This window comes from Acomys russatus, chromosome 32, assembly GCF_903995435.1.
Source record: "Acomys russatus chromosome 32, mAcoRus1.1, whole genome shotgun sequence".
NCBI lineage: Eukaryota > Metazoa > Chordata > Mammalia > Rodentia > Muridae > Acomys > Acomys russatus.
The window spans coordinates 30,576,341-30,602,920 of NC_067168.1; the positions used below are offsets into that span (position 1 = coordinate 30,576,341).

General features: G+C 45.0%; 1 protein-coding gene across 1 annotated transcript in view; it reads left to right on the top strand.

Moving 5' to 3' along the window:
- The first annotated feature begins 4,621 nt into the window (after positions 1–4,621).
- Nphp3 (nephrocystin 3) overlaps positions 4,622–26,580 on the top strand; it is a 41,574-nt gene continuing 19,615 nt past the window's right edge. Inside the window, exons 1-11 of the mRNA XM_051140297.1 lie at positions 4,622–5,085; positions 6,557–6,682; positions 7,610–7,760; positions 10,412–10,564; positions 11,482–11,615; positions 14,262–14,422; positions 18,945–19,101; positions 19,712–19,786; positions 22,314–22,487; positions 25,036–25,139; positions 25,594–25,708. Coding sequence (XP_050996254.1) covers positions 4,705–5,085; positions 6,557–6,682; positions 7,610–7,760; positions 10,412–10,564; positions 11,482–11,615; positions 14,262–14,422; positions 18,945–19,101; positions 19,712–19,786; positions 22,314–22,487; positions 25,036–25,139; positions 25,594–25,708 — 1,731 coding nt within the window. The 5' untranslated portion in view covers positions 4,622–4,704. The remainder of the gene's footprint in view (positions 5,086–6,556; positions 6,683–7,609; positions 7,761–10,411; positions 10,565–11,481; positions 11,616–14,261; positions 14,423–18,944; positions 19,102–19,711; positions 19,787–22,313; positions 22,488–25,035; positions 25,140–25,593; positions 25,709–26,580) is intronic.

Genomic DNA, 26,580 nt, shown 5'->3' on the forward strand with positions numbered 1-26,580 from the left:
CTGCTGTGCTTTAGGATTGATAAACATGAAGTGAATCTACTAGCCTATCATACTGTGTCCCCGCTGGCTCCTTGTGCGTGGTAACCTTTGGGCTCCTTCACTTGGATTGCCCACTCAGACATTGATCAGTGCTTATCCAAGTGTCGACATGCAGGCTGAATGTATGTACAGTTGTTTGATGAGGAAAACAGTGTCTTTGTCATCAAATCTATAGATGCAGATAGGTCCAGGGTCTTGGCAAACCTGGTTTTGTGTTTTGGACATCTACAGAACCATTTGAAGCTACTTGCAGATGGTGGTAACTAGTCTCGTCTGTGAGCTCTGTGAGAACTGAGGTCATAATAGGTCTTTTCAGATTGCCAGCTATTTCCACTACTCTATATGCTCAGGAAATATCCAACGATTGGTGGTAGAGCATCAATAACAACCAAAAAATTACCAAAAAAATCCCTCCTAGTTGGTAAATTTTCATATCACTTTTCATATTGTTGTGACAAACACCTGTCAAAGAGTAACATACCAAAGAAAAGAAGGAAGGGAGGGTGGGAGGGAGGAAGGGCAGGAAAGAAGGAAGACAGGAGGGAGGGAAGGGCAGGAGGGAGGAAGGAAGGGCTTATTTTTGCTCACAGTTTGGTACTGTCCCTGACTGCAGGAAGGCATCATGGCCAGACTGAGAAGGCTGTTCACATCGCATCTACAGTGATGAAACTGAGAGAGATGAACTCTGATGGTCCAGCTGCTTTGTCCTGTGTACTCATTCTGAGACCCCCTAACAGGTAGAATGATAGTGCCCACATTCACCCATGGTCAGCCAAACCTCTCTGGGAAATGCCCTCACTGATGGGCCAAGGGGTGCCTCTGCTTGATGACACCGAATCCTGTCACGTTGACAATGGAGATTAATCCTCACACTTGAGGGCGCGACTGATGCAGAATGGAACACATTGCTTGGAGTGCTTTGCACAGGCCATGCAATGACTGTTGAAACTCTTGGCATGGGGGATTAACTTCCAAGAGCTACGGTTATCCAGTATTCTGGATAGCTGTCGGAGAAAGGAGCTACAATCTGAAGAAATGAGGGTTGACAGAGAGTACCCTCAAGAAAAACAGCAACAATGTTGACGGCAGAAGGAAAGTGGCCCAATAAAGGAGAAGTATATGTCCAACAGGGGACATCATCAGAGCGATGATGGGAACGGGGCAGGGGATTGATCACTTTAAGGCTCTTAGGAAATCTGAACTTCCAGTGTCGGCAAATTAGTATAGCTCTTTTCTGTCGTTTGTTGGAAGAGACAGGTGATGCCTTTTCTAGGGGCACGCTCATGGATGTCTTCAGCTGTGTCATGTTCCAAAGATAAGTATTTTCAAATGCATTGTCAGCTGTCTAGAGGTCGGGGCAGGATGTGTTGGCCTAGCATGCATAAAGCTGTGGGTTTGATCCCCCAGCATCGCAAAAACCAGTCGTGGTGGCACCTCCCTGCAATTTCAGTACCTGGGAGGTGGAGGCAGGTGGATCAGAAGTTAAAGGTCATCCAAAGCTACAAAGCTACCAAGGTTGAGAGCAGTCTGGGCTACAGGAGACCCTGGCTTAAAAAGAAAAGAAAGGAAGGAAGAAGACAAGACAAGAGAAGAAGTCTAGAGAATGGTCCTTAATCTCCGGTCTACATTGAAGGAACAGACATCAGCAATCAGCAACTAGCAAGAATTTGAGAATGGAGGGAAGTTCTATTATAGAGCAAATGTTTCCCTTTGGAAACCTTATGAACTAACCGGGGAAATCAATATGCAGTCTTTCAACTTAGAAGAATGTGGAAGAATGTTAATCCAGAACATGGCTGCTCTGGCAAGAGATCACATCCAAAGATCTTCTAGGTCTGTGTGATCTGGCTGAAATACAAATACACCTTTAATCCAGGTGACAGAGGCAGGCAGATCTGAGTTCAAGGCAGCCTGGTATAGAGCAAGTATCAGGTAAAGAAAAGCTTAGGTCCAGGTGTGGTGGCACATGCCTTTAATCCTAAACGAAGGGAAAGTTAGTTTGTAGAAGGAAGCACGCATATTTGAAAGTGATGTTTAATTGAGTGACAGAAAAGGTAACGAATCAGAGAAGATTTGACAGAATAGCATATGCTCAACTCTCAGGAGAAGAGAGAGGAAAGGGCAGCTACTTAAGAGGCAATTTTACAGGGAGAGAGAGGGAGAGAGAGGGGGGGGGAGGCAGTTTTTACCAGGACAGTAATAGATAGGTTGCAGAGAGAGAGAACTCAGGTAAAGACAGAACAAGCCAGAAAATGAGAAGCCAGGTTAGAGCAATTTGCTGAGTTAGTTTGAGGCCAAGGAGAACAACTCAGAGGCTGAGAGAAGACAGTTTGAATAAGTCAGCTGGGAGAGGAGTTTGAGCCAGAACAGCTGAGTTGAACCAGCCAGCTCAGAGCGCAATAAGACAAGAAAGGGTGAGATTGTTAAGCAGTAAGTCTCAGAGGCTGAAAACATTCTAAGCCTCAGATTGTATGGAGGCTAGACACTTCCAGGACTGGGCCTAGGTTAGCAGAAGGAAGCAGTAAGCCTCCCAGACAACAATTGAGCCAGGGGAATAAAAGACACTTTTTTAGATGTGTACAAGGACCAAAAGATTATCTAAGGGGTCAGAGAAAAGATGACCAGCTAGCTACTATGATGGAAGAAGCTCAGGGGTGTTTGTTCAGGGTTTAGAATGAACCAACATTGCCAGAGTTCTTTGGAGGAAAGGCTGTTTCCTGTGTGGTAGATTTGACTCTCAGCCATCAGTCCCCACCAGCTAAAGGGAGCAGATGACTGGATTAAGTGAAGTTTTGAAGTCCTAGCCCCCAAACCAACTTAGGACAACTCTACAGGGCCATCCCAGCTTCTGAAGTCCCTGCAGACCTGGCTGAGGTCTTTGTTGAGACTGCGCAGAAGAATGCAAACTCTCCTGTCTAACCTCACAGCTTCCCCTTCCTGGTCCCAGCCTTCCTGGCGGTCATCTTGTTTGGCTATCTACATCTGAGAGTAGGCTTTCCAAGAATCCCGACGATGCCTGTGGATCAGATGAAAGTCTGTGGTCAAGTGAGTCACCAAAGACTATCTTAGGTCAGCCTGAGGAGGCTCTGCATGGACAGATGCTTTAAAAGCCGATAGATTTCTTGCAGCTGGCGAAGGAGTAAGCAAGAGCTGGAATAAAGTTATATCATCCTTTGGCAAGGGACTCCAAGCAATGAGAGAACGATGGCAGGGTGGAGAAAACGGCTGGCATTTTGAAGAACTTTCCAGATTGCCTAAGAAGGGAAGAAGAGCGAGTATAAAGAGCACCAGCGCCCAGCCCACAGCAGTGTGAGTCAAGGCCACTTCTGCCCTTTTTGTCCCCTCTAACCTGGGGTACCAATCTGGGATGGGTAGGAAGATAAGTTAGCAGACAAAGGTCAACTCGCAACAGAATGAAAAAAGGATAGCAAACCCTGTAATTATACTTTCCTTTTGTCCGTATAAGGCCCCCAGCATCTCTGTTGCCAGGCAATAGAAACCCTAAGCTTATCAAAGCATGGTCCTGGGTGGTCTCAGGTGCTGACGCTTCCACGTTATTTTCCTGGCTGGCATTATTTATCACAAACACACTGAGAAACACACTAGACACTGAACTGCCTCTGGGAAGGGCAGAGTATCAGAAACTGCCCCTGGAAAGGGCACAGAATCAGCAGTGGTGGCACAGGGACAGGTGGGTGTGCAGCCTAATTCGTGCTGAGACTAAAGTCTTGCAGAAAAAACGGAGCGGCTCCCTTCTCGCTTATAGGCTTGGGCTTAGTCCCCAGCTTTCCCTTCTGGACGTCCCAAGTCTAGCTCTTCTACTGGTTCTGTCCTGCCTGCCCAACTCTATCCTGCTGCCTGCTCTTGCAAAGCAAGTTCTCAAGGCCTCCAGCCTGTCTGTGATACTCAAACCATTCTTCCCGATTCTCCTTTCTTGCAACCCTCCCTCTACTAATCCTCTTCTCCTATCCTCTTCCTCCGAAGCGCAAGCCCCGCTAGTTCGGGCACGTCCCGAGACCTGACTCGGCCCCTCTGGGCTCTACTCCTTTTTTTTTTTTTTTTCCCTGGCCACCCAGCCTATCGCAGTCCTGTCAAGGACCCTCTCCGACTCTTAGACTGTGACTCTCTCTCTCTTTTGCCCCTCCACCAGACCCCTTCCCGTAGCCGCATTACGCCTCACTGTGGGGTTACGCCTCCCAAATCTGGCCCAACATTCTCACCTGACCACGCCTCCTCTCCTTGCCACATCCCACCCTTCTCGCCAGGCTAGGGCCTCCTCTTCCCTAGCCGCAGCACGCCCTGCTTGTTCGTCCACGCCCCGAAAATATGACCACGCCCCTCCCCAGTTTGGCCGCTCTTCTCCAACTCCACGCCCCTTTCCATTGCCACGTTCCGCCCCTCTCCCCAATCTCCAGGCCCCGCTCACTCACTGCTTTGCTCCTCTTCAGACCCCGCCCTCCCGGTTGGGACACCCCGACCCACCCTCTCGGCCACGCCCTTAAGGTCTGGCCCCCGCCCCTTCTTGACCTCGCCCTTGCTCCTGGCCACGCCTCTCTCCGGTTCTAGTCTCTCGCCGCCCTGCTCCGCCCTGCTTGCCAGGCTCCGCCTTCTAGCCACGCCTCCTCCTGGCGTCCAGCAGGCCAGCGGCTACCGGCCTCGGGCACCATGGGGACAGCCTCGTCGCTGATGAGCCCCGCTGGCGGGGAGGTGATCGAGGACACGTACGGGGCAGGAGGCGGCGAGGCCTGCGAGATCCCGGTGGAGGTGAAGCCCAAGGCCCGCCTGCTGCGCAGCTCGTTCCGCAGGGGCGCGGGAGCCGGGCCCGGGTCGCTGCCTCGCGCGGCGGGGGGCGGCGGGCTGCTGGGCGCCAGCTTCAAGTCCACCGGCTCGTCTGTGCCGGAGCTGGAGTATGCGGTCGCCGAGTTCGAGCGGCTCAAGAAGGAGTATGAGATCTTCCGGGTCAGCAAGAATCAGGAGTTGTTGTCAATGGGCCGCCGAGAGGCCAAGCTGGACACCGAGAACAAGCGGCTGCGGGCGGAGCTGCAGGTAAAGCGGGACAGAAGCCCGCTGCTTAAGGGAGGCTCTGGGGAAACTGAGACCCCGGTGCGGTGCGCTGCTCAGCCGCTTGGTGGCACCACTATCCTACCCCAGCTACAAACCAAGTTGTTTTCCAAGTTGTACAGAAGCTGCTCCTTGTTTATAGCAATCGTTACTTGAGTCTAACGTAATTTAGCAGCATCTCGCCGCTCCCCTTTCAGTTTCCAGTTCATTCACTTAGACACCTTGACTCAGTCAACCCAAGTCCTGAAGCTGCTTTCTTCATGATGTTCTGCAGATTCTGGATTTTATTGATATGATAGGCATTTATCTGGAAATCTGTTTCCATCGTTTTCAACTGTTGTGGTTGAAAGCCTTCCTTGAGAGGACTCGAATTCCCTTAGTCCATTTGGTTGATGGACTCAATCAAGAGTTACTGCCGTGCTGTTGTAGGCCTTAGAACAGATCGTCTTCAATTCATTCAGAAAGTAGGTAAAGCAAAATTTCTCAGAGCAAAAATCTGGGACTGCATGCCATGGGCTCTGAGCCTATCTGATGGTCATTTGTTTGTGCCTTTCTCTTCCGTGGGAAGGATCTCTGACAGTCCAAGAACTCTGGGGCCCATCGAAATAGGACTGAAATAAACACCATAGATTTTTTTTTTTTTTTTTTTTTTTTTATTCTAGTCGGGCACCATCCCGTCAGGTTTTATGAAGCCCTTCATTGTCTGTCGTACTATTAGCATATTAACTGGGAAGATATTCTCACCAGCCGCTCCCTGCTGCCCTCACTTTCTACTAGGAGGCCAACGCACTTGCCCGTATAACGTGGACTTGTGCATTTCTCCTGTGGGGTTTCATGTGTGCGCACCACTGCCTACTGAGAACTAGGAGAGAGGGGTAGGAGAGAGGCCACTGTGTGCTGACAGACACAGAGTCACAGTTCCCTCCTGCCAGCACCCCCAATTCCTTGTGTAATTTGTTATTCCTTTCTTACCTGCATAATCTCGAGAAAACTCTACCACATTTATTTCATTCAGCCGTGTTGACGTTTACTGGAGGCCTGCCGCAGATCCAGACTGTGACCGGCTCAGGGGATCAGTAAAATGATTAATATGTAATGCCAAGGAGCACAGAAACTTTCACCCTAATTATTCGTCAAGCTAAACCTTACAAATTGCATTTCTTATTCCCTTAGAAACTCAAGGCATAGAAAAATTCCAGAGCTGGTACAGAGAAAAAAAGCATTAATTTCCATTGGAGGATCTTCGCTGAAGAACCTGTTTGCTAGGATTCAAACATATTTGCATTTTTTTTTCTATTTTGCTTGGGGAAAATGACAACATAGAAGTGCTTTATAACTGATAAAATACTCAGTAGAGCAGTAAAAGGCCCCAAATATGTAAACATATACGTAAGAATTTAAAATGTGGATGGAAGGCTATTTTTTTGTTAAGAGGTAACAAGGTGAGTCATTGCAGGCACTTCAGAAAACTTACCAGAAGATACTTCGGGAAAAAGAGGGTGCTTTAGAAGCCAAGTACCAAGCCATGGAGAGAGCAGTGACATTTGAACACGACAGAGACAGAGTTAAAAGGCAATTCAAGGTAAATTCCTGCTATTTCTACCCCTTACCCCAAGTGACACAGATTAAAAACGATTTTTAAAAAGTCAAAGTGTGGTAACGTACACCTTTTAAGGCCAGGACTCTGGATGCAGAAGCAGACAGATCTCTGTGAGTTCGAGGCCAGCCTGGCCTACAGAGTTGCAGGAAAGCCAGAACTATATAGTGAGACCCTGTCTTAATTTTTTTTTTCCCATCTGCTATCATGGTGCATAGAGATAACTTGAGTAACACTCAGGAAAGTGACAAGAGCTAAAAAAGAAAGTGTTTCCTGTTCTCAGGTATCATTTATTTGATACAGATGTGAAGCTGAGATATTGAGAAATGAGTGTGAATTTTGTTAATTTTTATTTTTAAGTTCATGCACAGCACACACATGAATGCAGTGCCTGTGGAGGCCAGAGTTGTACTGGAACTGGAGTTACAGTCCCTGTGACCCACCCAACATGAGTGCTAGGAATCGAACTCAGGTCTTGGGCGAGAGCAGTGTATGCTCTTAGCCACTGTACCATCTCTCTGGCCTCCAAAAATGTGTTTCTTTGTGAGACGAAGCAGTTGGGACATGCTTGGGGACAGTCTGTACTGTATGCGGCATGAGGAAAACAGATTTGTTATATGTCACACAAGACACACATCCATGCCACCAGACTTCCAGTGAGTTCCATTGTGGACAATAAAGTGAAGGTCTGCAAATGTCATTCTGTTACAGTGAGGAGACTGACAACCAAATGGGTACTGACTTTATGAATAAATAGTTTTCTCCCCTGAAAAGTTGGTGGTGCTATGTTGTGATTTTATATATATATACACACACACACACACATCTATATATGTACATATATATATACATATATGTATATGTGTATATATATATATATAAGTTTCAAAATTAAATTCTATTTTTTAAAAGATTTTTAGGGAGACCAAAGAGAATGAAATTCAGGACTTACTGAGAGCCAAACGAGAGCTGGAGAGCAAACTTCAGAGGCTGCAGGCTCAGGGGATCCAAGTGTTTGACCCTGGGGAGTCTGATTCGGATGACAACTGCACAGATGTCACTGGTAAACTCATTTTGTGTTCATGTTATGCTGTCCACAGAGCTGTAGTGACGCCCAGAGCCAATGCTGTAGTCCTTTTACTCTCCGTGAGTGGGCTTAATGCTTACTCTGCCCTTGCAAAAAGTGGGGAGCTGTTGGTGTCTCTCTCAGCTCTCAGGACCTCCTCTCCTTGAAGTGTATGACGTCAGGGGGCTAGGCGTTCTCTTGTCATCCTATTCTGCCACCCGTCCTAGCCCATGATGTGTATGTGTTCTCTCTCCACAACCTCCCACCCACCCGGCCCAAGGTACCTGCTCCAGATCACATCTGCATTTTCTCCAAAGGAAAAAAAAAAAAAAAGAAGGGAGAGTGTGTGAAGTGCTCTTCTTGTTGCTGTGACAAAGTGCCTGGCAGCAAACTACTTAAGGAGGAAGGTCTTGTTTCTGTTCACTGCCACGATGTCACAGCAACAAGAGCATGGGGCAGCTGGAACTGCTGCATTCAGTTAGGAAACACAGTAATGAATCTTATACTCAGCTTGCTTTCTCCTTTCCGTGCAGTTCGGGACCCCCAGCCCGTGGGCATGGGGTACAGCCCACAGTTAGGGTGGGTCTTGCCCAACCTCAACCCAGGCTAGACGTGTCCAGAGGTTTGTCTGTTCAGTGATTCCAAACCCTGTCAATTGAATAATCAGGATTATCCACTGAGCCTGCAACGTGGCTCCAAAGCTAGAGGCACCTTCACCCAGGCCTGGTGACCTGAGTTCTGTCCTGGGACCCCACAGAGTTTCAGGAGAGACCTAACTCCGGAAGCTGTCCTCTGACTTATACATACACACATGCCTGTATACACAACACCACACACACACACACACACACACACACATTTGCAAAACTATTTTTAAAAAAATAGCAGCACAGCTAGGCACCTTGCTTTTTCTGAAGGCACAACTTGAAATACAGTCACCAGTGCTCAAATGGCCCTGGTCAAAGCCAGACCTAGGAAGACAGGAAAGTATAATCAATAGCCAGGCAGATACGTGTCCAGCTAAAGCATGAAGGGAGCTACGCATCCTGGAGTTACATTCCCTACAGGTTATTCCCCATGTAGTGCTGTATTCTTTTCAACTTTGTTCAATCCGTGCATTGTGTTTTACTATTTCCAAAGTAGTGTTATGAGTCACCCAAAAAGCTTCCGTTTCATAGTACGCATTTAAGACATTTTTCTAGCAAAATAGAAAAGCCTGAAATCACAGAGTTGAAGGCATTTCCCATGCTTCAAGAAAATATTAATAAACTGCGATTAGTATGAGAAAAAGGGAAATTTCTTGTAGGTATAAGGAAAAGATGCTGTGGCCCCTGTGTTTCTAGGGGCCTACAGAGTGGTGTTTTAGGAATAAAATATGGAAACTGGCAGTTCCTTTCTAGTTTTCATTTTATTTCCCTTGGCTTGCAACCTGGGACCTGGGACTCTTGAGAAAAAGATGCGATGATTCCGATGGGACAAGAGCAGCTGAGAAAGTGCTTCCTGCCATCACGTTAGTCCCACTGGTTGCTTCCATACTGGCTTGTTCAGTGTACAATGTATCAAAGCTACTGTGATTGTTTTATGAAGTTAATAGAAACAAGTTCATCGTCCCTTCTTGGTCTTTCTCCTTGGTGCATTGATTTAAACCAGAAGGATACAAGTTATCAGTGCCCTGTTGACAGTCAACCTTCAAAGTCACTACATAAGCTGGGCATAGTGGTATTCACCATTAAGTTCAGGAGGCAGAGGCAGGTAGATCTCTGTGTGTTTGAGGCCAGCCTGGTCTACAGAGTGAGTTCCAGGACAGCCAGGGCTAAGTCTCAGGAGGGGAAAAAAAAAAAATAGCTCTTTTACATTTTAATGGATGTGTAAATGTCCAATTGCAAGTAGTTTTTTTGGTTTTTTTTTTTTGTTTGTTTGTTTGTTTTGGTTTTTCGAGACAGGGTTTCTCTGTGTAGCCTTGGCTGTTCTAGGCTCACTTTGTAGACCAGGCTAGCCTCAAACTCACAACGAACCACCTGCCTCTGCCTCCCAAGTGCTGAGATTAAAGGCATGCGCCACCATGCCTGGCTGCAAGTAGAGTTGCTTGTGGTGTTTTTAAGCTGCCTCATTTCAATTTTTTATCACATTTGTTAGTTGATTTTGTGACTATGTATGTGGGTATGTGTATGTATACGCATGTGGGTGTGTGTGTGTGTATGCATGTGGGTAGGAGTGCATGTGTGTGGAGGTCAGAAAACAATCTGTGAGAATCAGTTCTCTCCTTCTGCCAATTGCACTCCAGGTATTAGACTCAGGTCCTTAGGCTTCTTCCTGACCTTAAACTGCCTCTTACAAAAACAAAAACAAAAAACAAAAAACAAACAAACAAACAAAACCCTTTATTTCTTGGATTCCTTTTTCTTTTCCTTTTTCCTATTTTAATCCCTTCTTCGAATTTGAGACGACAACCAGAATTCTGTTAACCATAACTAAAGTGCTTTGCCAAGAGTCAGTGCCAAAATATTTTGAAAACTATTATTTGAACATGCTTGTTATACTTACAAATAGCCTACCTTGACACGAACACCCCTATCTGACATATATGGTAGGTTTTAAAATACTTGGTAACTTGGTCTTAATGAAATTCCAAATTCTGGTTGCAACAGCTGCCGGAACCCAATGTGACTACTGGGCCAGCCGAGCCTTGGGAAGCGAGCCCTCCATAGACAGCATGGTCCAGCTTCAGCAGTCCTTCCGAGGCCCCGAGTTTGCCCATAGCTCTATAGATGTGGAAGGACCGTTTGCAAACATCAACCGAGGTAACCCGTCCCTTGCCTGGTGGAGGTGACCACTCCTCTTGTGTGACAGAGCCTGTCATTAGTGTTCTAGCACCTTCCATTGGGCAAGCCAGCATGCACAGAGGCAGTGGCTAACCAGGCTGAGGCTGCATAATTCTCCTCAGGACAACACGGTCCTCCTGCTGTCCTGGCCACCCAGGCTCTAGCAGCTGTGTTAGTCTTGGTGTTTTTGTTGAGGCCCAGGGATATGATGTAGCAAAGTGGGAAACACTGTGTAGTCTTTCTCTCTTGCGCCTTTGATGGTACTGAAAGAGACTGATGGTCATGAAAGAATACATCTATCAGTTTAGTATTAGCCAGTGCACCCCAAGCTCGGGGATGTTCATAACTGCAGAATTTGCAGACCCAAGGACCTGCCAAGTAGCTCCACTCTTATTCTTTAAAACAGTGAGATTGTTTCACTGGAACAATGCAAATTCTTCTTATGCTGTGTTCTTGATTATCACATATTTTGCCATTTTTCCTTCCTACTAAATAGCATAAAACTACATTTCATTTTACACTACTCCTAAACTCTCGGTTTGCCTCATTGCATGCAAGAATGAAAAGGTGAAATGACACATCACCTTGGGAATACAGACCCTCTTCAAATAGCAGAATGGCTGAGTGGCTCACGTAAAATGGAATTGGAGCCACTGCCCTGGGGAATCTATTGTTCTCCAGGGGACACCACTGGTGGCATTCATTGTCTCAAATCCCAAAGTGGAAGTTGAGGCTAGAAATGATTTACTTTCTACTACGTTCTTCTAGCTTTGTTGCTGTTAGCACGTGGCAGCAGATTCCAGTCCACGTCTGCTACCCTTTTTTTCAGACTTGGAATTCTTTTGTCAGTTGTATTCTGGCATATTTCTCATAGTTTATGGAAACTTCCCTTCCAGATGACTGGGACGCTGCCGTGGCTGGTTTATTGCAGGTCACCCCCTTGTTCTCACCATCCCTGTGGAGTCACTCGGTCAGATGTTACCTCATCTACACAGATGAAACCCAGCCCGAAATGGAACTTTTCCTCAAGGTGAGAATATTCCTGAATTGGGTATTCACTCATTGAAAGTACCAAGTCTAGGGCTGGAGAGATGGCTCAGGAGTCAGAGTTCTGCCTGATCTTGCAGGGGACCCAGGTTTATTTCCCAGCACCCCCATGGGTGACTCACAACTGACTGTAATTCCTGTTCCCGGGGATTGGATGCCCTCTTCTGTCCTCTGTGGGCACCGGGCATGCACATAATACACACATACACACACACACACACACACACACACACAAACACACACACACACACACACACACGCACACACGCAAGCGAAACACCCATATTCCTAAAATAAAAATAAATACATCTTTTTACAGAAAAAAAAATACAAGTTAATCCCTGGGGTGGTGGCATATATCTGTGATCTCAGTGCTCAGAAGACAGAGGCAAGAGGACTCCATGATGTAGTTTGATGCTAGCCTGGACTGCATAGTGAGATCCTACCTCTAAATGAACAAAATATAAACTAATATTATATTCAGCCTATAATTGCATTTAAGCTAAGTAGCTTGCTACCTAGGAGATTATCCAGCTTACAACACAGAACACGTTGGGCTTTGCTGATGATGCAGTCTGGGTCAGCATCCACATGTGTAAAGGGCGACACTGTCTTAAGCCTACTAGTTTTTGTTTAACTTTCTGCTAAACTATATCAGTGTCTTCGTGACATGTGCACTCAGGAGGCAGAGACAAGCAGATCTCTGTGAGTTTGAGGCTAGCCTGGTCTATACAGCAAGTTCAAGTACAGCCATGCCTGTCTTGAAAAACAAGCAAACAAACAAACAACAACAACAAAAAGCCAATGTCTTAACATAAAAGTCGAAACTATAGTTTAAAATGTATATAATAAAATGACTTTTTCAAATTTCATTAAGTTTTCTCATTCTCTGCAGTACTTGAACCCTTCCTTGGCTCTGTCTGATTTAGTTGCTGTCCTAACCAATCATGACTTTGAACCTCTCAAGGCATCCCATGGAGTTATTCTAAAGTAGGGCTCAGCAAACTACAGCCTGTGGCCACTTCTAGCTTGCTGCCTGGTTTCATGTGGCCCAGAGCTAAGATTTGTTTTTACATTTTAAATTATTGGAGAAAGGAAATATAAGAAAACTACTTCATTATGTGAAAATTATATGAAATCCATACTATTTAAAAAGTGTTATTGAGCCAAGTGTAGTGGCGCATGCCTTTAATCCCAGCGCTCAGGAGACAGAGGCAGGCAGATCACTGTGAGTTCGAGGCCAGCCTGGTCTACAAAGCAAGTCTAGGACAGCTAAGATTACACAGAAAAACCCTGTCTTGAAAAACAAAACAAAACAAACAAACAAACAAAAAGGTGTTATTGGAACACCTTTAAGTGTGTATGTGGAGGGGGGGAAGCACTATGGCTGCACTACCAGCAGAGTTAATTGGGACAGAAACCAAAGAGATTTAAAAAGTCCCTGCTAAACTGGGCGTGGTGGCGCACAACTTTAATCCCAACACGGAGGGAGGAGGCAGAGGCAGGCGGATTGCTGTGAGTTCGAGGCCAGCCTAGTGAGTCCAAGACAGCCAAGATAACATAGAGAAACCTTGTCTCAAAAAAACAATAAATAAATAAATAGTCCCTGCTAAAACAAATGAATTATCAGACATTATTTTTTATAATGAAAATTTGCCACCTGACCTTTTGAAGGAAAAATCACTGTCTGAAGTGAATTTTAAATACATCTGCCCCAAGATAAACCGCTGAATTCATAGTCTGCAGACTGCTAACAGATTTATTTAGCATTCTTTGGAAATAATACTTAATCTTAGTAAAGTCATAGACTATCTTGAATCTCAAGGCTTCCATCTAGTAATTGCATGTAGGTTACTCCCAAGGACAATTGGAGGCATCTAACTAATTGCTTGCATAAAAAAAAATCATCATTATTTAATAATATACTTTATAATAGACCATCATTAAGATTTTTAAATTTTTTATGTTTCTGGAAAAGAGATCTAGGGCTTTTCATATGCTAGGCAAGCCTGCTAGCATGGAAACTATATTTCCTAGCACAGAGCACTATATTTCTCTCTCTCCCTCTCTCTCTCTCTCTCTCTCACACACACACACACACACACAGATATGAAAACAAATTATTCATGATAAAAATAATAATGAGAAATACCAAATCAAACTAACCTAATAGTTTCTTCTGTTGTTTAATTATGAAATAAGTCATTTTCTGAGCTAGAAAATACCCATGTGGTCAAGCTATTCTTTTTAGTTCTAAAGAGGAATTTAGAGAGGAATTTACTTTTGCTCTAAAGTAAAGCAGATTTTCTTTAAAATGTGATTATTTTAATTTTTTATTGGGACACAGCTTATAGAGACTATTCTTTTGTTTTGGTTTGGTTTTGCTCTTGTTTTTTCGAGACAGGGTTTCTCTTGTAGCCTTGGCTGTCCTGGACTTGCTTTGTAGACCAGGCTAGCTTTGAACTCAGAGATCTGCCTGCCTCTGCCTCCTGAATGCTGGAATTAAAAGCGTGCACCACCATACCCAGTACAGAGACTGTTCTAAAATATGCCTTTTAAGGATAAGATTCTATATACCTTTAGTTAAATATATCATTTATATATTTTATATTTTTTAACTCATTTTTAGGACCATTCACCTAAACTTAAAAGAATGTGCGAGACGATGGGATATTTTTTCCTTGCTGTTTATTTTCCAATAGATGTTGAAAATCAGTACCTCACTGTAAGAAAGTGGGAAATTGAGAAGAGTTCTTTAGTTATCTTATTCCTTCATTCAACGTTGCCAAGGTAAGCCAAAAAAAGATCTCTAAGTTACCATTCACATTAGCTGTAAAGAGATTACTGTCAAGTGAATTTCAAGATCAGTCCTAATTCCATTCACATAGTCAAAAACAGTGTGTCAAATCTTATAAACTTTATAACAACCACACACTCAAATAACAAAATGTAAAGTTTTATACCATTAGTTCCATCAGCATCATTAATATAAGAACTGTTTGGGTCAGCAGTTGGCAAGTAGTGGCCTAGGGCCAAACACTGCCAGGTATCAGCTTCTATAAATAAAGTTTTATTGGAACACAGTTACATCTGTAGATTTGCGCAATTGTTTTTAGTAGCTGCTGTCAAACTATGGCAGTACAGTGGAGTATTTACAACAAAAATTCTATGTCCTAGGTAGCCCAAAAGTTTATTGTCTGACTGCACAGACCATCTGCTGGCTTCTCATGTCAGTCCACAGTGAGCCTCCTTGTTTTCTTTCTTTGGATACAACTTGAGAGATGTGAATTTTCAGTGTGGATATTAGTGTTAACGGGTCTCACCTGTGAGGTTTTTTAATCAATCAAATGTAGCTGGTGCAGACACAGATAAAAGACAAAATGGGCTCCATGGAGGCTAGCTATTCTCTCTAGACACGTTGGCTGGACTAAGCCTTTCAGGTCTTAGCTGTCTTTGAGGATTGTAAGTTGCAGAGCAGAGCAGGCAACTTAGCAAGATCCTGTCTCAAAATGAAAAAATCAAGGGCTAGAGGTATGTAGCGCAGTTGGTAGGGAACGTTCCTAGCATGCACAAGATTCTGGGATCAGTCCCCAGCACCACATAAAAACTGGCAGAGTGACACATGCCTGTAATTCCAGCACTCAGAAGATGGAGGCTGAAAAGAAGGAGAGATCAAGGGTAAAACCCAATGGTAGTGTAATTGCCTCATGCGCATGAAGCCTTAGATTCAATGCCCAGTTAAAGCACATATAGACACACACTCATTCACACACTACACACAAACATACCACACTCACTCATACATATACAATAGACACACTCATCCAACACAAACATACACCAGACACACACACTCCTTCACACACACTCCTTCACACACACTCCTTCACACACACTCCTTCACACACACTCCTTCACACACACTCTTTCACACACACACCACACTCACTCACACACACATACAATACACACTCATTCAACACACACATACACACACACTCAAACTAGACACACACAACACGTACACGGAGAAAGAAAAGAGGGTGGGTCCACAGACTGCCTAGGGTCTGGGTGAGCCGAACTACGATACCCTTTACCTGGTTGCCTTCAGCTGAGTCTCCTTCCTCTACTGTCTTCTACTTGCTTTAGTATTTATTAAGGATGTATGCTTTTTAATACCTAATGTTTGGATTGTGTCTTATGTTTCTTGGTAATATATGCCCTTCATTGTTGAATATTTTTTTTAATTCTTATTTTTAACCTTTGAAAGCATCTTGCTTTTTTCTTTATCTTCAAGACACTCATTTGTTAGTAATATATACTATCCATTATCTTTCTGCTTTTAACGTTCATTTTCCCCTCTCATTTATTTCCTATTATTTGCTTATCTACTTTAACAAAAATTTTGTTTATTTTTTAAAAATTATTCTTTTTGAAGAATCAGAATTTTAATTTCTTGCGTTTCTGTTTGGGCTTTATTTTTGCTTGAATTTCCTTTATCTCATTGCATTCTTTACATCATTTGTTTCTCTTAGGCCTACCAAGAAGCATGGCGGTTGGGGCTGGGAGTATAGCACAGTAGCACAGCACTTACCTTGCATGCATGAGGCCTGGCTTCCGTGCCCAGGGAGCCTCCCTCCCCAGGAGCAAAAATATAGAAGGACCCCAGGAGCAATGACCTCAGACCACAGATACAGATGTTGGAGCCTTTGTCTCAGATTACTCCACTTCTGATTGGCTAGCTCTCCCAACTCCCCCAACAGACAAATCTAGAAAAGGCACCCCCGGACAGCTTGGGAGTTTTGTGGGAGAGTGATTTCCTGACCGATAATTACTCCTTGTGTGCCTATGAGACGCACAGAGCTACTTAAAGATACTGGCTCCTTGAATCATTCTGTACTCACATAAGAAACACTGTTGTTAAGACGTCACGCTCTTTAGGTACGCGAGACAAATGGATTCAGAGCAAGCTGTACTAACAACACACTAACAGTAGGTGAGGAAAGAGAGTAGGAGACTCAGGCTTCATGGGGAGCAGGAGGTGGGGGTCTCACCCCCCAACCCCGCTGTCCCTCTCCACTGCCCTTCACCAGAGCATGTGCAGAAGGGGAGCAGACTTCTGACACTACCAGCACAGGTGTTGTGTAATGTTCACATCTGGCGCACATCTTGATGGCAGACCCCATTTACAGTGAAGGACAGGAGGGGGAACACTCAAGGCTGAGTAGAAATCCTCCAGAAAACGGGCTTGGCTGGCCACCTTCATCACGCCAGGGACACTGCTTATACAGCTGGGGTCACCAAGAATGCTTGGTCCTGAGAGCGGAAGGCTGGCTGTCCCTGGGATGGCAGCCTGGCTTGACAGCACAGAGAGGCACCTGCCACTGGTTTGCTTCAGTGTGCCGTCCAGCCTTCTCAAGAAACAACAGCTCCCCTTGGGAAGCCTTCAGTGCCCCCAGAGTACTCCTTGGGACCTGTTCTTGGATTTGTTCCCCTCTGTTTTTAACCACCTATAGATCACTTCACAGAATGCAGCCAGGTGGGAGCTCTCTGTCCATGGCTGATCTGTTTCTGTAGCTCCTCAGCTTTGCTGTTTCGGCTTCCTCCACCTCACGAAGTAGTTTCACCCCTACCAACTGCATGTTTGCCTCTCAGCTAACCCCTCTGGCTGGATCCTACCGCAGATAAGCATGCCAGCTGCCTCCTTCCTCTCTGTCGTCAGCAGTCCCCCACTAGTGAGCTGTTTCTTTCACTTGTACTGCCTTCTTTCCTTCCACCAGAGTGTTCGAACCACATGCCGCAACCCCACGTTCCAGCTGCCCCATGTGTCGATTTCACAGCGTGTGGTTCCGAAACAGACAGTCCGCCCTGGTATTCAGGTGGACTTCAGTCTTTTCTCCCAAACAGTAGTAACAAAAGGACAGTTACAGTTCTGGACTTTTAGAGATTCAGTCAGCACGTTCACATGGAAACCATGTATAATTCAATAGAGATGATTGGTACAGAGCTACCTAATAAGACATTTTTTCTTTTGTCTTTGGAATTATTACTTTAATTTAAAGTTCTGATCTTATAAGCCTCCTCCCCTCCCCCCACCCACACACATCAATTTGCCTCTCATGAGATCTTTCACTTAATAGTTTCAAGGGGAAATTGCTTGCAATGTTCCTATTGTATACAAAACCCCAATAGATTATATTTTTTCCAGAACCTTGTAAAAATTATAGCTGTAGATCCCTATAGCAAAGTTCTTTTTTTCTTAACCTTCTCCTCAGTCATGATTATTGCTAGCTATTTAACAGTCCTCATTAGCCCCCAAGTGTTTCCTATAGCAGACACTGAGTATAAGGATTCAGAACATGAGCTAAGAAAGGGCTAGAGAAGGGGAAACTCCTGCAGTTTTAAGGCTGATAATATTTGTATTTTAATTTAGAAAAATAGGTATTTGAAATGGAATCTGTTTTGCAAGGTTTCATGAGTCTGATTTATTATTTTGAGCCATAGACAAACAGTATTTTTGAGAATTTGTATGTTTAAAATGAATCACTTATAGGCCAGGTGTGCTGGTGCATGCCTTTAATCCCAGCACTTGGGAGGCAGAGGCAGAGGCAGGTGGATTGATGTGAGTTCGAGGCCAACCTGGTCTACAAAGCCAGTCCAGGACAGCCAAGGATACACAGAGAAACCTTGTCTCGAAGAAAAAAAACACACACACACACAAAAACAAAAACAAAAACAAAAATTACTTATGAAAGCTTTATAGTTTATAGGTCTTATTCTCATTGGCTAATGAACGTACTATATTTCTAAGACCATGTTATTTTTTAAAGATTTATTTATTTATTATTATGTATACAGTGTTCTACCTGCAGGCCAGTAGAAGACATCAGATCTCATTATAGATGGTTGTGAACCACCATGTGGTTGCAGGGAATTGAACTCAGGACCTCTGGAAGAGCAGACAGTTCCCTTAACCGCTGAGCCATCTCTCCAGCCCTAAGACCATGTTATAATAGTACTATAAAATGGCCCGGTTTGGGAACTGGAAAGATGGCTCTATGGGTGAAGTGTTTGCTGTACACCCATGAAGACCTGAGTTCAAATTCCTGAACCTACATAGAAATTGGATACTGCTATGAATATCTGTAATTTCAGCGCACACACACACACACACACACATTTTTGGAAAGCTTTTCCTCCTCTGTAGCTGGGTCCTTCCTTGTCACCGTGGTAAAGCCCATCTGGACACTTAGGCTGCTCATCTAAGTATCTGCTCCCACAGTAGCCCATGAAATGGCAATTTCCAATCTAGTTTTTTACTGGAAGACTGTGAAGAAGCCTTTCTGCAAAACCCAGAGGGAAAGCCTCGATTAATCTACCATCGATTGGAGGACAGGGAAGGCACTTCCGGTTCTGTCCAGCAGTTACTGGATCAAGTTTCTAACCTAAGCAAGACCACCCAAGCCAAGGTAAGACCCAGAGGTTATGTCAGGGGTAAAGCAAGAGCCAAGGCAGGGTGGTCATGGGGAAGGAAGCCAGGGTGTCTGGAGAAAGGGGGTGGCCCAATTCACCCAATCCTGAAAAACCTCAGAGATTATTTTGAAGACCTCGGCTTTTCCTTTGGAGGGGCTGAGGAGTACTGGTTGGCTGTGAGCAGCATGGTGGAGCCCTGTATGGATGTCTGTCAGTGACTTCCTCCATGTTGTGTGAGGAATGAAGTAGTTTGGAGGGCAGTGGGAAGTCTGAGATTGGGTTCAGTCATCTAGATGAGAGACGCTGGGGCTCCTAACTGAGGAGTGATAGGAGGGATGAGACATATGCCCATACACACACACACACACACACACACACTGTTCTCACTGAATCCCTGTGAAACCTCAGATGAGGTATTTACCTTGCCTCAGCTTCCTCTTTTTAATGAGAAGGTTAAAATATAGTATCATTTTTGTAAAGAGCTTGCTGGGATAAATCAGAGTTGAAATGTTAAAAGGCTTGCTGCAGCCTCCTCCTCCTCCTCCTGCTGCTGCTGCTGCTGTGTTTCCTTGTTACTACTGAGCGTCCTTTCCCCCTCCCCCCTAGATCATCCATCACTCAGGAGATCCTGCGGACGGAGTGTATAATATCTACATGGGTGTGGAAAAGATTATTAAACAGGTAAATATGCTTTTCTCTGTAAGCTTCCATCTAAAATAGCTTAATAGTATTTTAAAAAGAATTTTCCAGACAACATTTCTTGTGTGTCATTTTTAAGCACAGTGCCCCAGGAGAGTGCCATTGTTCTGTTGGAAGTTCATCCTGGGGTGACATGCTGGTATCATCAGGATTTGCCTCCCAGAGCTGGCTGCGCTTCAACACCTATTAGGTGTGGAATGTATCGCAAACATGAAAATCCAGAGGAGGCATTTGAGGACAAATGCACATTTTACTCCATAGAGAGGCCTCTTGGGTTCTCTGTGTACTTGGGATTTTCACATATTTGAGATGTCCCCCACTTTACTATCCCTAACAGCAAAAGAGAATAAAGAAGCACCTTTCAGGGAACAGGAGCATGGTCCATGGAGAAATATGGAACTGGAAATTTCCTTGAAATCTCATGTTGTCTTAGTTAGGATTTTATTACTGTGAAGAGACCACGGCAACTCATAAAGGAAAGCATTTCATCAGGGCTGGCTTACAGGTGCAGAGGTTTGGTCCATTATCATCATGGTGGGATGTATGGTGGTACACAGGCAGACATGGTGCTGCAGAAGGAGCTGAGAGTCCTGCGTGTTGATCCATCAGGCAGCAGAAGGAGATTGTGGGTCACACCAGGCATGGCTTGAGCATGGGAGACCTCAAAGCCCGCCTCCACAATGACACACTTCCCTCCAAGGCCACACCTGTTCCAACAAAGCTAACAGTGCCACTCCCTATGGACCGAGCATTCACACACAGGAGTCTATGGGAGCTATTCCTGTTCAGACCACCACACATCTATATGCTTTCCATAGCTGCTTGGTATTACACCTGGGATTAGTGTTGAATGCAAGAAATCATTTCAGAATTGTGTCAGCAAAAATACCAATAACTAATAGCAAAAGACGGAAAACACCCTCAGGTCCAGGTAAAACGAGCACAATATGAAGGTAGACCCTGCTTAACCTGAGGATACCTGCTCATCTCTTCCCAGGAGCCAGAGACCTTTTCCTAAAAGGAGGGAATTACATCCCCCTTTGGTTTGGTTTGGTTTGGATTTTGTTTTTCAAGACAAAGTTTCTGTCTGTGAACAGCTCTGGCTGTCCTGGAACTTGCTTTGAAGACCAGGCTGACCTCGAACTCACAGAGATCCACCTGCCTCTGCCTCTCCAGTGCTGGGATTAAAGGCATGCGCCACCACCACCACCCAGCTTAACCTGTTCTAATTACATCAGGTTGCAGATTTAGAGATTTATCATCAGAGAACGCAATGAAGAGACACTTGGCAGCGTGTTCGCATGCCTTGCTCCAGTATAAAGATTGCCTGTGTGATTCTGAGCTCTTTTCTTTTCTTTTCTTTTCTTTCTTTTCTTTCTTTCCTTCCTTCCCCCTCCAGATTTATTTATTTATATGTACACAAAGTTCTGCCTGCATGTGTGCCTTCCCACCAGAAGAAGGCACCAGATCTCATTATAGATGGTTGTGAGCCACCATGTGGTTGCTGGGAATCGAACTCTGGACCTCTGGAAGAGCAGCCAGTGCTCTTAACCTCTGAGCCATCTCTCTCCAGCCCTGGTTCTGAGAGTTTCAATCTTATGATTTTAGGACCAAGATAAGTAAGATGAATGGATTGTCATCAATGCATTTTCCGTGATTTACTGCAGAGACTAAGTGGGACAGCAGAGAGGTTTGGTATCAGGAAACTCCATCTAAAGCTGGGCAGTGGTGGTACACACCTTTAACCCAGCACTCAGAAGCAGATGGATCTCTGAGTTCCAGGACAGCCAGGGCTACACAGAGAAACCCTGTCTCAGAGGGGGGGGAGGAGAAATGAAGGAAAGGAAGGAAGGAAGAAAGGAAGGAAGGAAGGAAAGGAAGTCCATCTTAATAATTCAATTTTATGCCATATTTCTTAGGCATTAGTGTAGCCTTTGAAGCCATTCACTAGTGGGGCTGAAGAGACAGCCCAGTGTGTAGTCCACTTGCCTCACAAACATGAGGACTTTAGTAGGAGTCTAAGCACACACTTAAAGTACCAGGCATGACAATGTGTGCTTATAATCCCGGCACTGGGGAAGGATTCCCTTAGGCTCACTAGCTAGCCAGTCAAATGCAGTTGGTGAGCTCCTAGCCAGTGGGAGACCCTGTCTCAAAGGAGATATGTGTCCCTGGGGATGGCCCCCAAAGCTGTGCTCTTGCACCCACACTCGGGTAACACACACTTTTTTTTTTTTAAGTGATTCACTAGCCAGATATAATTACAACTGTTACATGGATTTTCCAGAAAGTAAATCCCATCAAACATCCTGATTTTACTTTAGTTGAGAGGAAACTCTTCTTGTTTTAGAATTTCATTTTACACTAGGGTTCTTATGGTTTCAAATTTATTCTTAGAGGCACTTACAGTAACCCTTAAGCTTAAGTCTGGCCCTGTGTGCCCTCGGTGGCCCCAGCTTCAAGGTCTCTGAATTTCACTTCCTTTCTCGTACTTGTTCTTTCTACTCAGGAGATCCTTGGCCTCGAGAACACAGATGTGGAGGTGAAGGATGGGGGCAGTGAGGACTCCACTCCGGAAGAAGATGATTTTGGGGATGTTCTGTGGGACATACACGATGAACAAGAGCAGACGGAAGCCTTTCAGCAGGCGTCGAGCTCCGCCCAGGAACTGGGATTTGAGAAGGTGAGCTTCTGTGTCCTCTGCCAAGTGATGATCAGTGGCTGAGCAGGGGAGGTGGCGCGGCTGGTGAAATCCTTGTCACCTAAACACGGTGACCAAGTTCAGATCGCCAGCACCCAGGTCAGAAGGAGCATGGTGGCTCACTTCTGTAATCCCGGTGCGTGGGAAGGGTGGAGGCACAGATAGATCCCTGGAGCTCATTGGTCAATCAGCCGAGCCAATCAGTGAACCTGAGCTCAAAAAATAAGGTGGTGAATAATAACAGAAAAAACCTGATGTGAGCGTCTGGCCTCCACATTGCAACAGCATGTGTGTGTGTGTGTGTGTGTGTGTGTGTGTGTGTGTGTGTGTGTGTGTGTGTGTGTGTGTGTTGCTGCTTAAAGGTTGTCATATGATATCTCCTTCCCTTGATCATAGTCGAGTTCATGACTGTTACCTGCTCTCAAGGCTAGAAGGCCCATGAGGAGACGTGCTTAGATTTGTGTCATCATAGAAAGACCATGCGACACTGGCATGTATTTGTGAACACCAGTTACTTTTATCGATGACGGATGCATCAGCCATGCACCCATTATGCTTCCACCTGCAGCTCACCCAGATCAGGGTGGGAAATTTGATGATAGTAAGACCTGAGGGGGGAGGGGAAGGGGTAGAGGGAAGAGTCAGCTCTTCCCAACTGTCAAAAGAATTAAAATACCAAACGTTCAGAAAACAAACTCTGGTGTTTCACTCAACAGGCAGATCATGTGTTCAGTTTCGGTCTAATCAGCATCTATAAACATCTAAAGCTGACATCTGCTAAGAAATCTACATGCCCACGTTATAAAGTACTTATTAAACTAATATACAAACCAGCTTTTAAGTGTGTATGACATTATGTATTTGGTGGGGGGCGGGGTGGGACATACATGCCACGGTTGCATATGTGGCTATCAGAGAACAACTTGAAACCAACAGACTCTCCATGTCCACCACTTGTGTCCTGGGAGTTGAACTCACGCCATCAGGCTCAGTGGCAAGGGCCTTTAATGGGCAGAGCCATCTCAACTTGAGTCTACAAATTAATTTCCCAAGACTATCACGGAAGCTAACATGAGCTACTGCATTTTTGTAGTACTCTTAGAATTTAGACTGTGCTTATTTCTTGGTTTTGTCAAATCTCTTGGCCACTCTAAACTTGACCTTCTTATCGGTAAACGCAGACTAGCTATGTGCCACTCGCCTCGTAGGACAGTGTTGCAAATGTTTAGCCAGATGGCGTCCTAAAGCAGAGCTCAGAGGCTGCCGTGGCCTTACTCTTAAGTAGCAGTTGTTTCAAGAGAGGAGCTGATGTGATACGGTATAAATGAAGAAACCGACGTCTGACAGGCTCTCTCAGGAGCGCACGCGCAGTCTACATCTGAGGCTTTTTCCTTTGCAGCAAGATACCCCAGCTTGGGGACCATAGATGTTTAAGTGGGTTTTCTGTGGAACCCTGAACTCTTGGGATTGATAGGATAATAAATCAACAAAGGCCCTCCCCGCAGGTACAACACTGCTATGAGAGCCACTGGCAGTTAATCTATGCCTAGATACAAACTGAAAGACTACCCCAAGGATGGGTTCTTGAGCTTGGAGAGTTTACTGCCATGAAACCAGCCTAACGTCCACTGCAAGCTATTAAAACTTCATCCCCAATCAGCTAGATGTTTATAGACACAGCAGGGCCAAGCTGGCCCCGGATGCTCTCAGGAAGTATTCTGATATTTGCCTTTAAGAGCACGGCCTGCCGGGCGTGGTGGCACACGCCTTTAATCCCAGCACTCGGGAGGCAGAGGCAGGCAGATCGCTGTGAGTTCGAGGCCAGCCTGGTCTACAAAGTGAGTCCAGGATGGCCAAGGCTACGCAGAGAAACCCTGTCTCGAAAAAACAAAAACAAAACAAAACAACAAAAAAAAGAACACGGCCTTCCCAGGTCTCATGTGGCTAGGGAAAGGCCAGGAAGGATGGGTTCTTGGACTTCGCATAAAACACAATTTCATGAAGATCTCTAGCAATCTGGCTCTCTGGGTCAGCCTGGGAGAGTTGGGGGGGGGGGGGGGGGCGGGGAGAGGGGCTACTTTTGTTTGGACCCATTCTTCTAAGCCCTAGAAACTGAGGCCTACTTTGAAACTCCGCACTCACTCTTCTGAGCAGGAAATCTAGGGTTGCTGTCTGGGCCCCGCACGGCCTTCTGGGATACTTACGAGGTCGAGGGGCTCCAGTGTGGCGTGAAGTCCTTCCTCCTTGTAGTATTTCCTTAAATATTTGAACACTGTAAAATCCCACCGGAACTCCCCGTTGTAGCAGTGCCACGGGCCCACTTCCTGCCTCCTGCACCACCACTGTATACAGATCAGTACCTGTGTGTGCGGGTGGTGGCGGGTGCTGTTGGCCAGCAGCAAGTTGTTTTTCTCACACACTTTCCTCTAGTGTTTTCAGAGGTTGATAAGAAGTTGAACGTCTCAGCTTCTCAGAGGCATATGGAGTCTCATAAATCTGGTTTTTTGTTTGTTTGTTTGTTTGTTTCTAGTATTACCAGCGCCTGGATGATCTGGTGGTGGCGCCAGCCCCGATCCCACCCCTCCTGGTTTCTGGAGGACCAGGTTCTGGAAAGTCTCTTCTTTTATCAAAGTGGTATGATGCAATGCAGTTAAACCATCCTTTTCCCTGCTTGGGTGTGTGTGTGTGTGTGTGTGTGTGTGTGTGTGTGTGTGTGTGTGTGTGTGTGTGTGTGTGTGTGTGTGTTTTAGAGACAAGATCTCGTGTAGTTAAAACTGGCCCAGTTTCAATCTTACTACGTAACTAAAGCAAAATTTTAATTAAAAACGAGTGCTTATTTTATTAACATTTTATGTTAATTAACATCAACCCGTAATTAAAATGAGGCTATTAGCTTAAAAGGTTCTAAAACTAGAGTGAAATCAATAATTTCCTTATTTGTCATCACGGGACGAGCCATGTAATTGAGGACTGGGGGGGGGGGGGGCGTGTTTGATATCTAGCTTTTTGCATTTTGTTGATGTGGACAGTAAAGAGCCTCCCCATCAGTTTTTATTTAAAAAAAAAAATTCTTGTGGTTTTCCCTTAGGATTCGGCTGCAGCAGAAGCAATTCCCTAACACGCTGATCCTGTCTCATTTTGTGGGGAGGCCCATGTCAACCAGCTCAGAATCCTCATTGATCGTCAAGCGGCTGACTCTGAAGGTATGGTGTGCAGGCTCTGGGGCTGTCGGAGGGTATGCGGATTAGCAAACTCTTGGGGCTGAGTTAAGAATATTAAATGGGCGTTCAGAATTGTAGGTAGAGCATCACTAATTTGAAACCTGAGACTTTTTTTAACAGCAGTGAAGATTGAACGCTGGGCCTCATGCATGAAGGGTAAGCATTCTATCACTGAGCTCCAGTCCCAGCTAAAATCTGAAACTTTTTTTTTTTTTTTTTTTGAGTATCGACATGACAACTCGAGTGGAAAATTCTATGAATTCTATGCCTAAGCTCGCATGACATGTCACAGTTAAAATGTTGCCTCGTTTGGAAGGTTTAGAGTTACCTTCAGGCTGCTGGTAAAGGGTATATATGAAACATATGTGGATTTCATATTTAGACTCCGGTCATGTTCCCAAGATCACTTACTACACATATGCAAATATTTCCCAGATCCCCCAAACCTGAAATGCCTGTGGTGCCAAGCATCTTGCACAAGGAATATCCAACCTGTGACAAGTTATTTGAGGTCGTTATAAAGTTTGAAAAAGATAGTACTTTGGGTTGGAGAGATGGCTCAGAGGTTAAGAGCACTTGTTACTCTAGCAAGGGGCCCAGGTTTGGTTCCCAACACCCACCTGGCAGCTCACAGCCATCTGTAACTCCAGTTCCAGGGGATTTGACATATTCTTCTGGCCTCCGTGGGCACCAGATACACATGGTACATATATATACATGCAGGCAAAATGCTCATATACATAACATAAAAGTAAATAAATCTTTAAATATATGTGATGTGATGTGTGTGTGTGTGATTTATAAGCTGCAAAGATGACACAGTCAGTAATGTGCTTGTCATGCAAACATGAGAC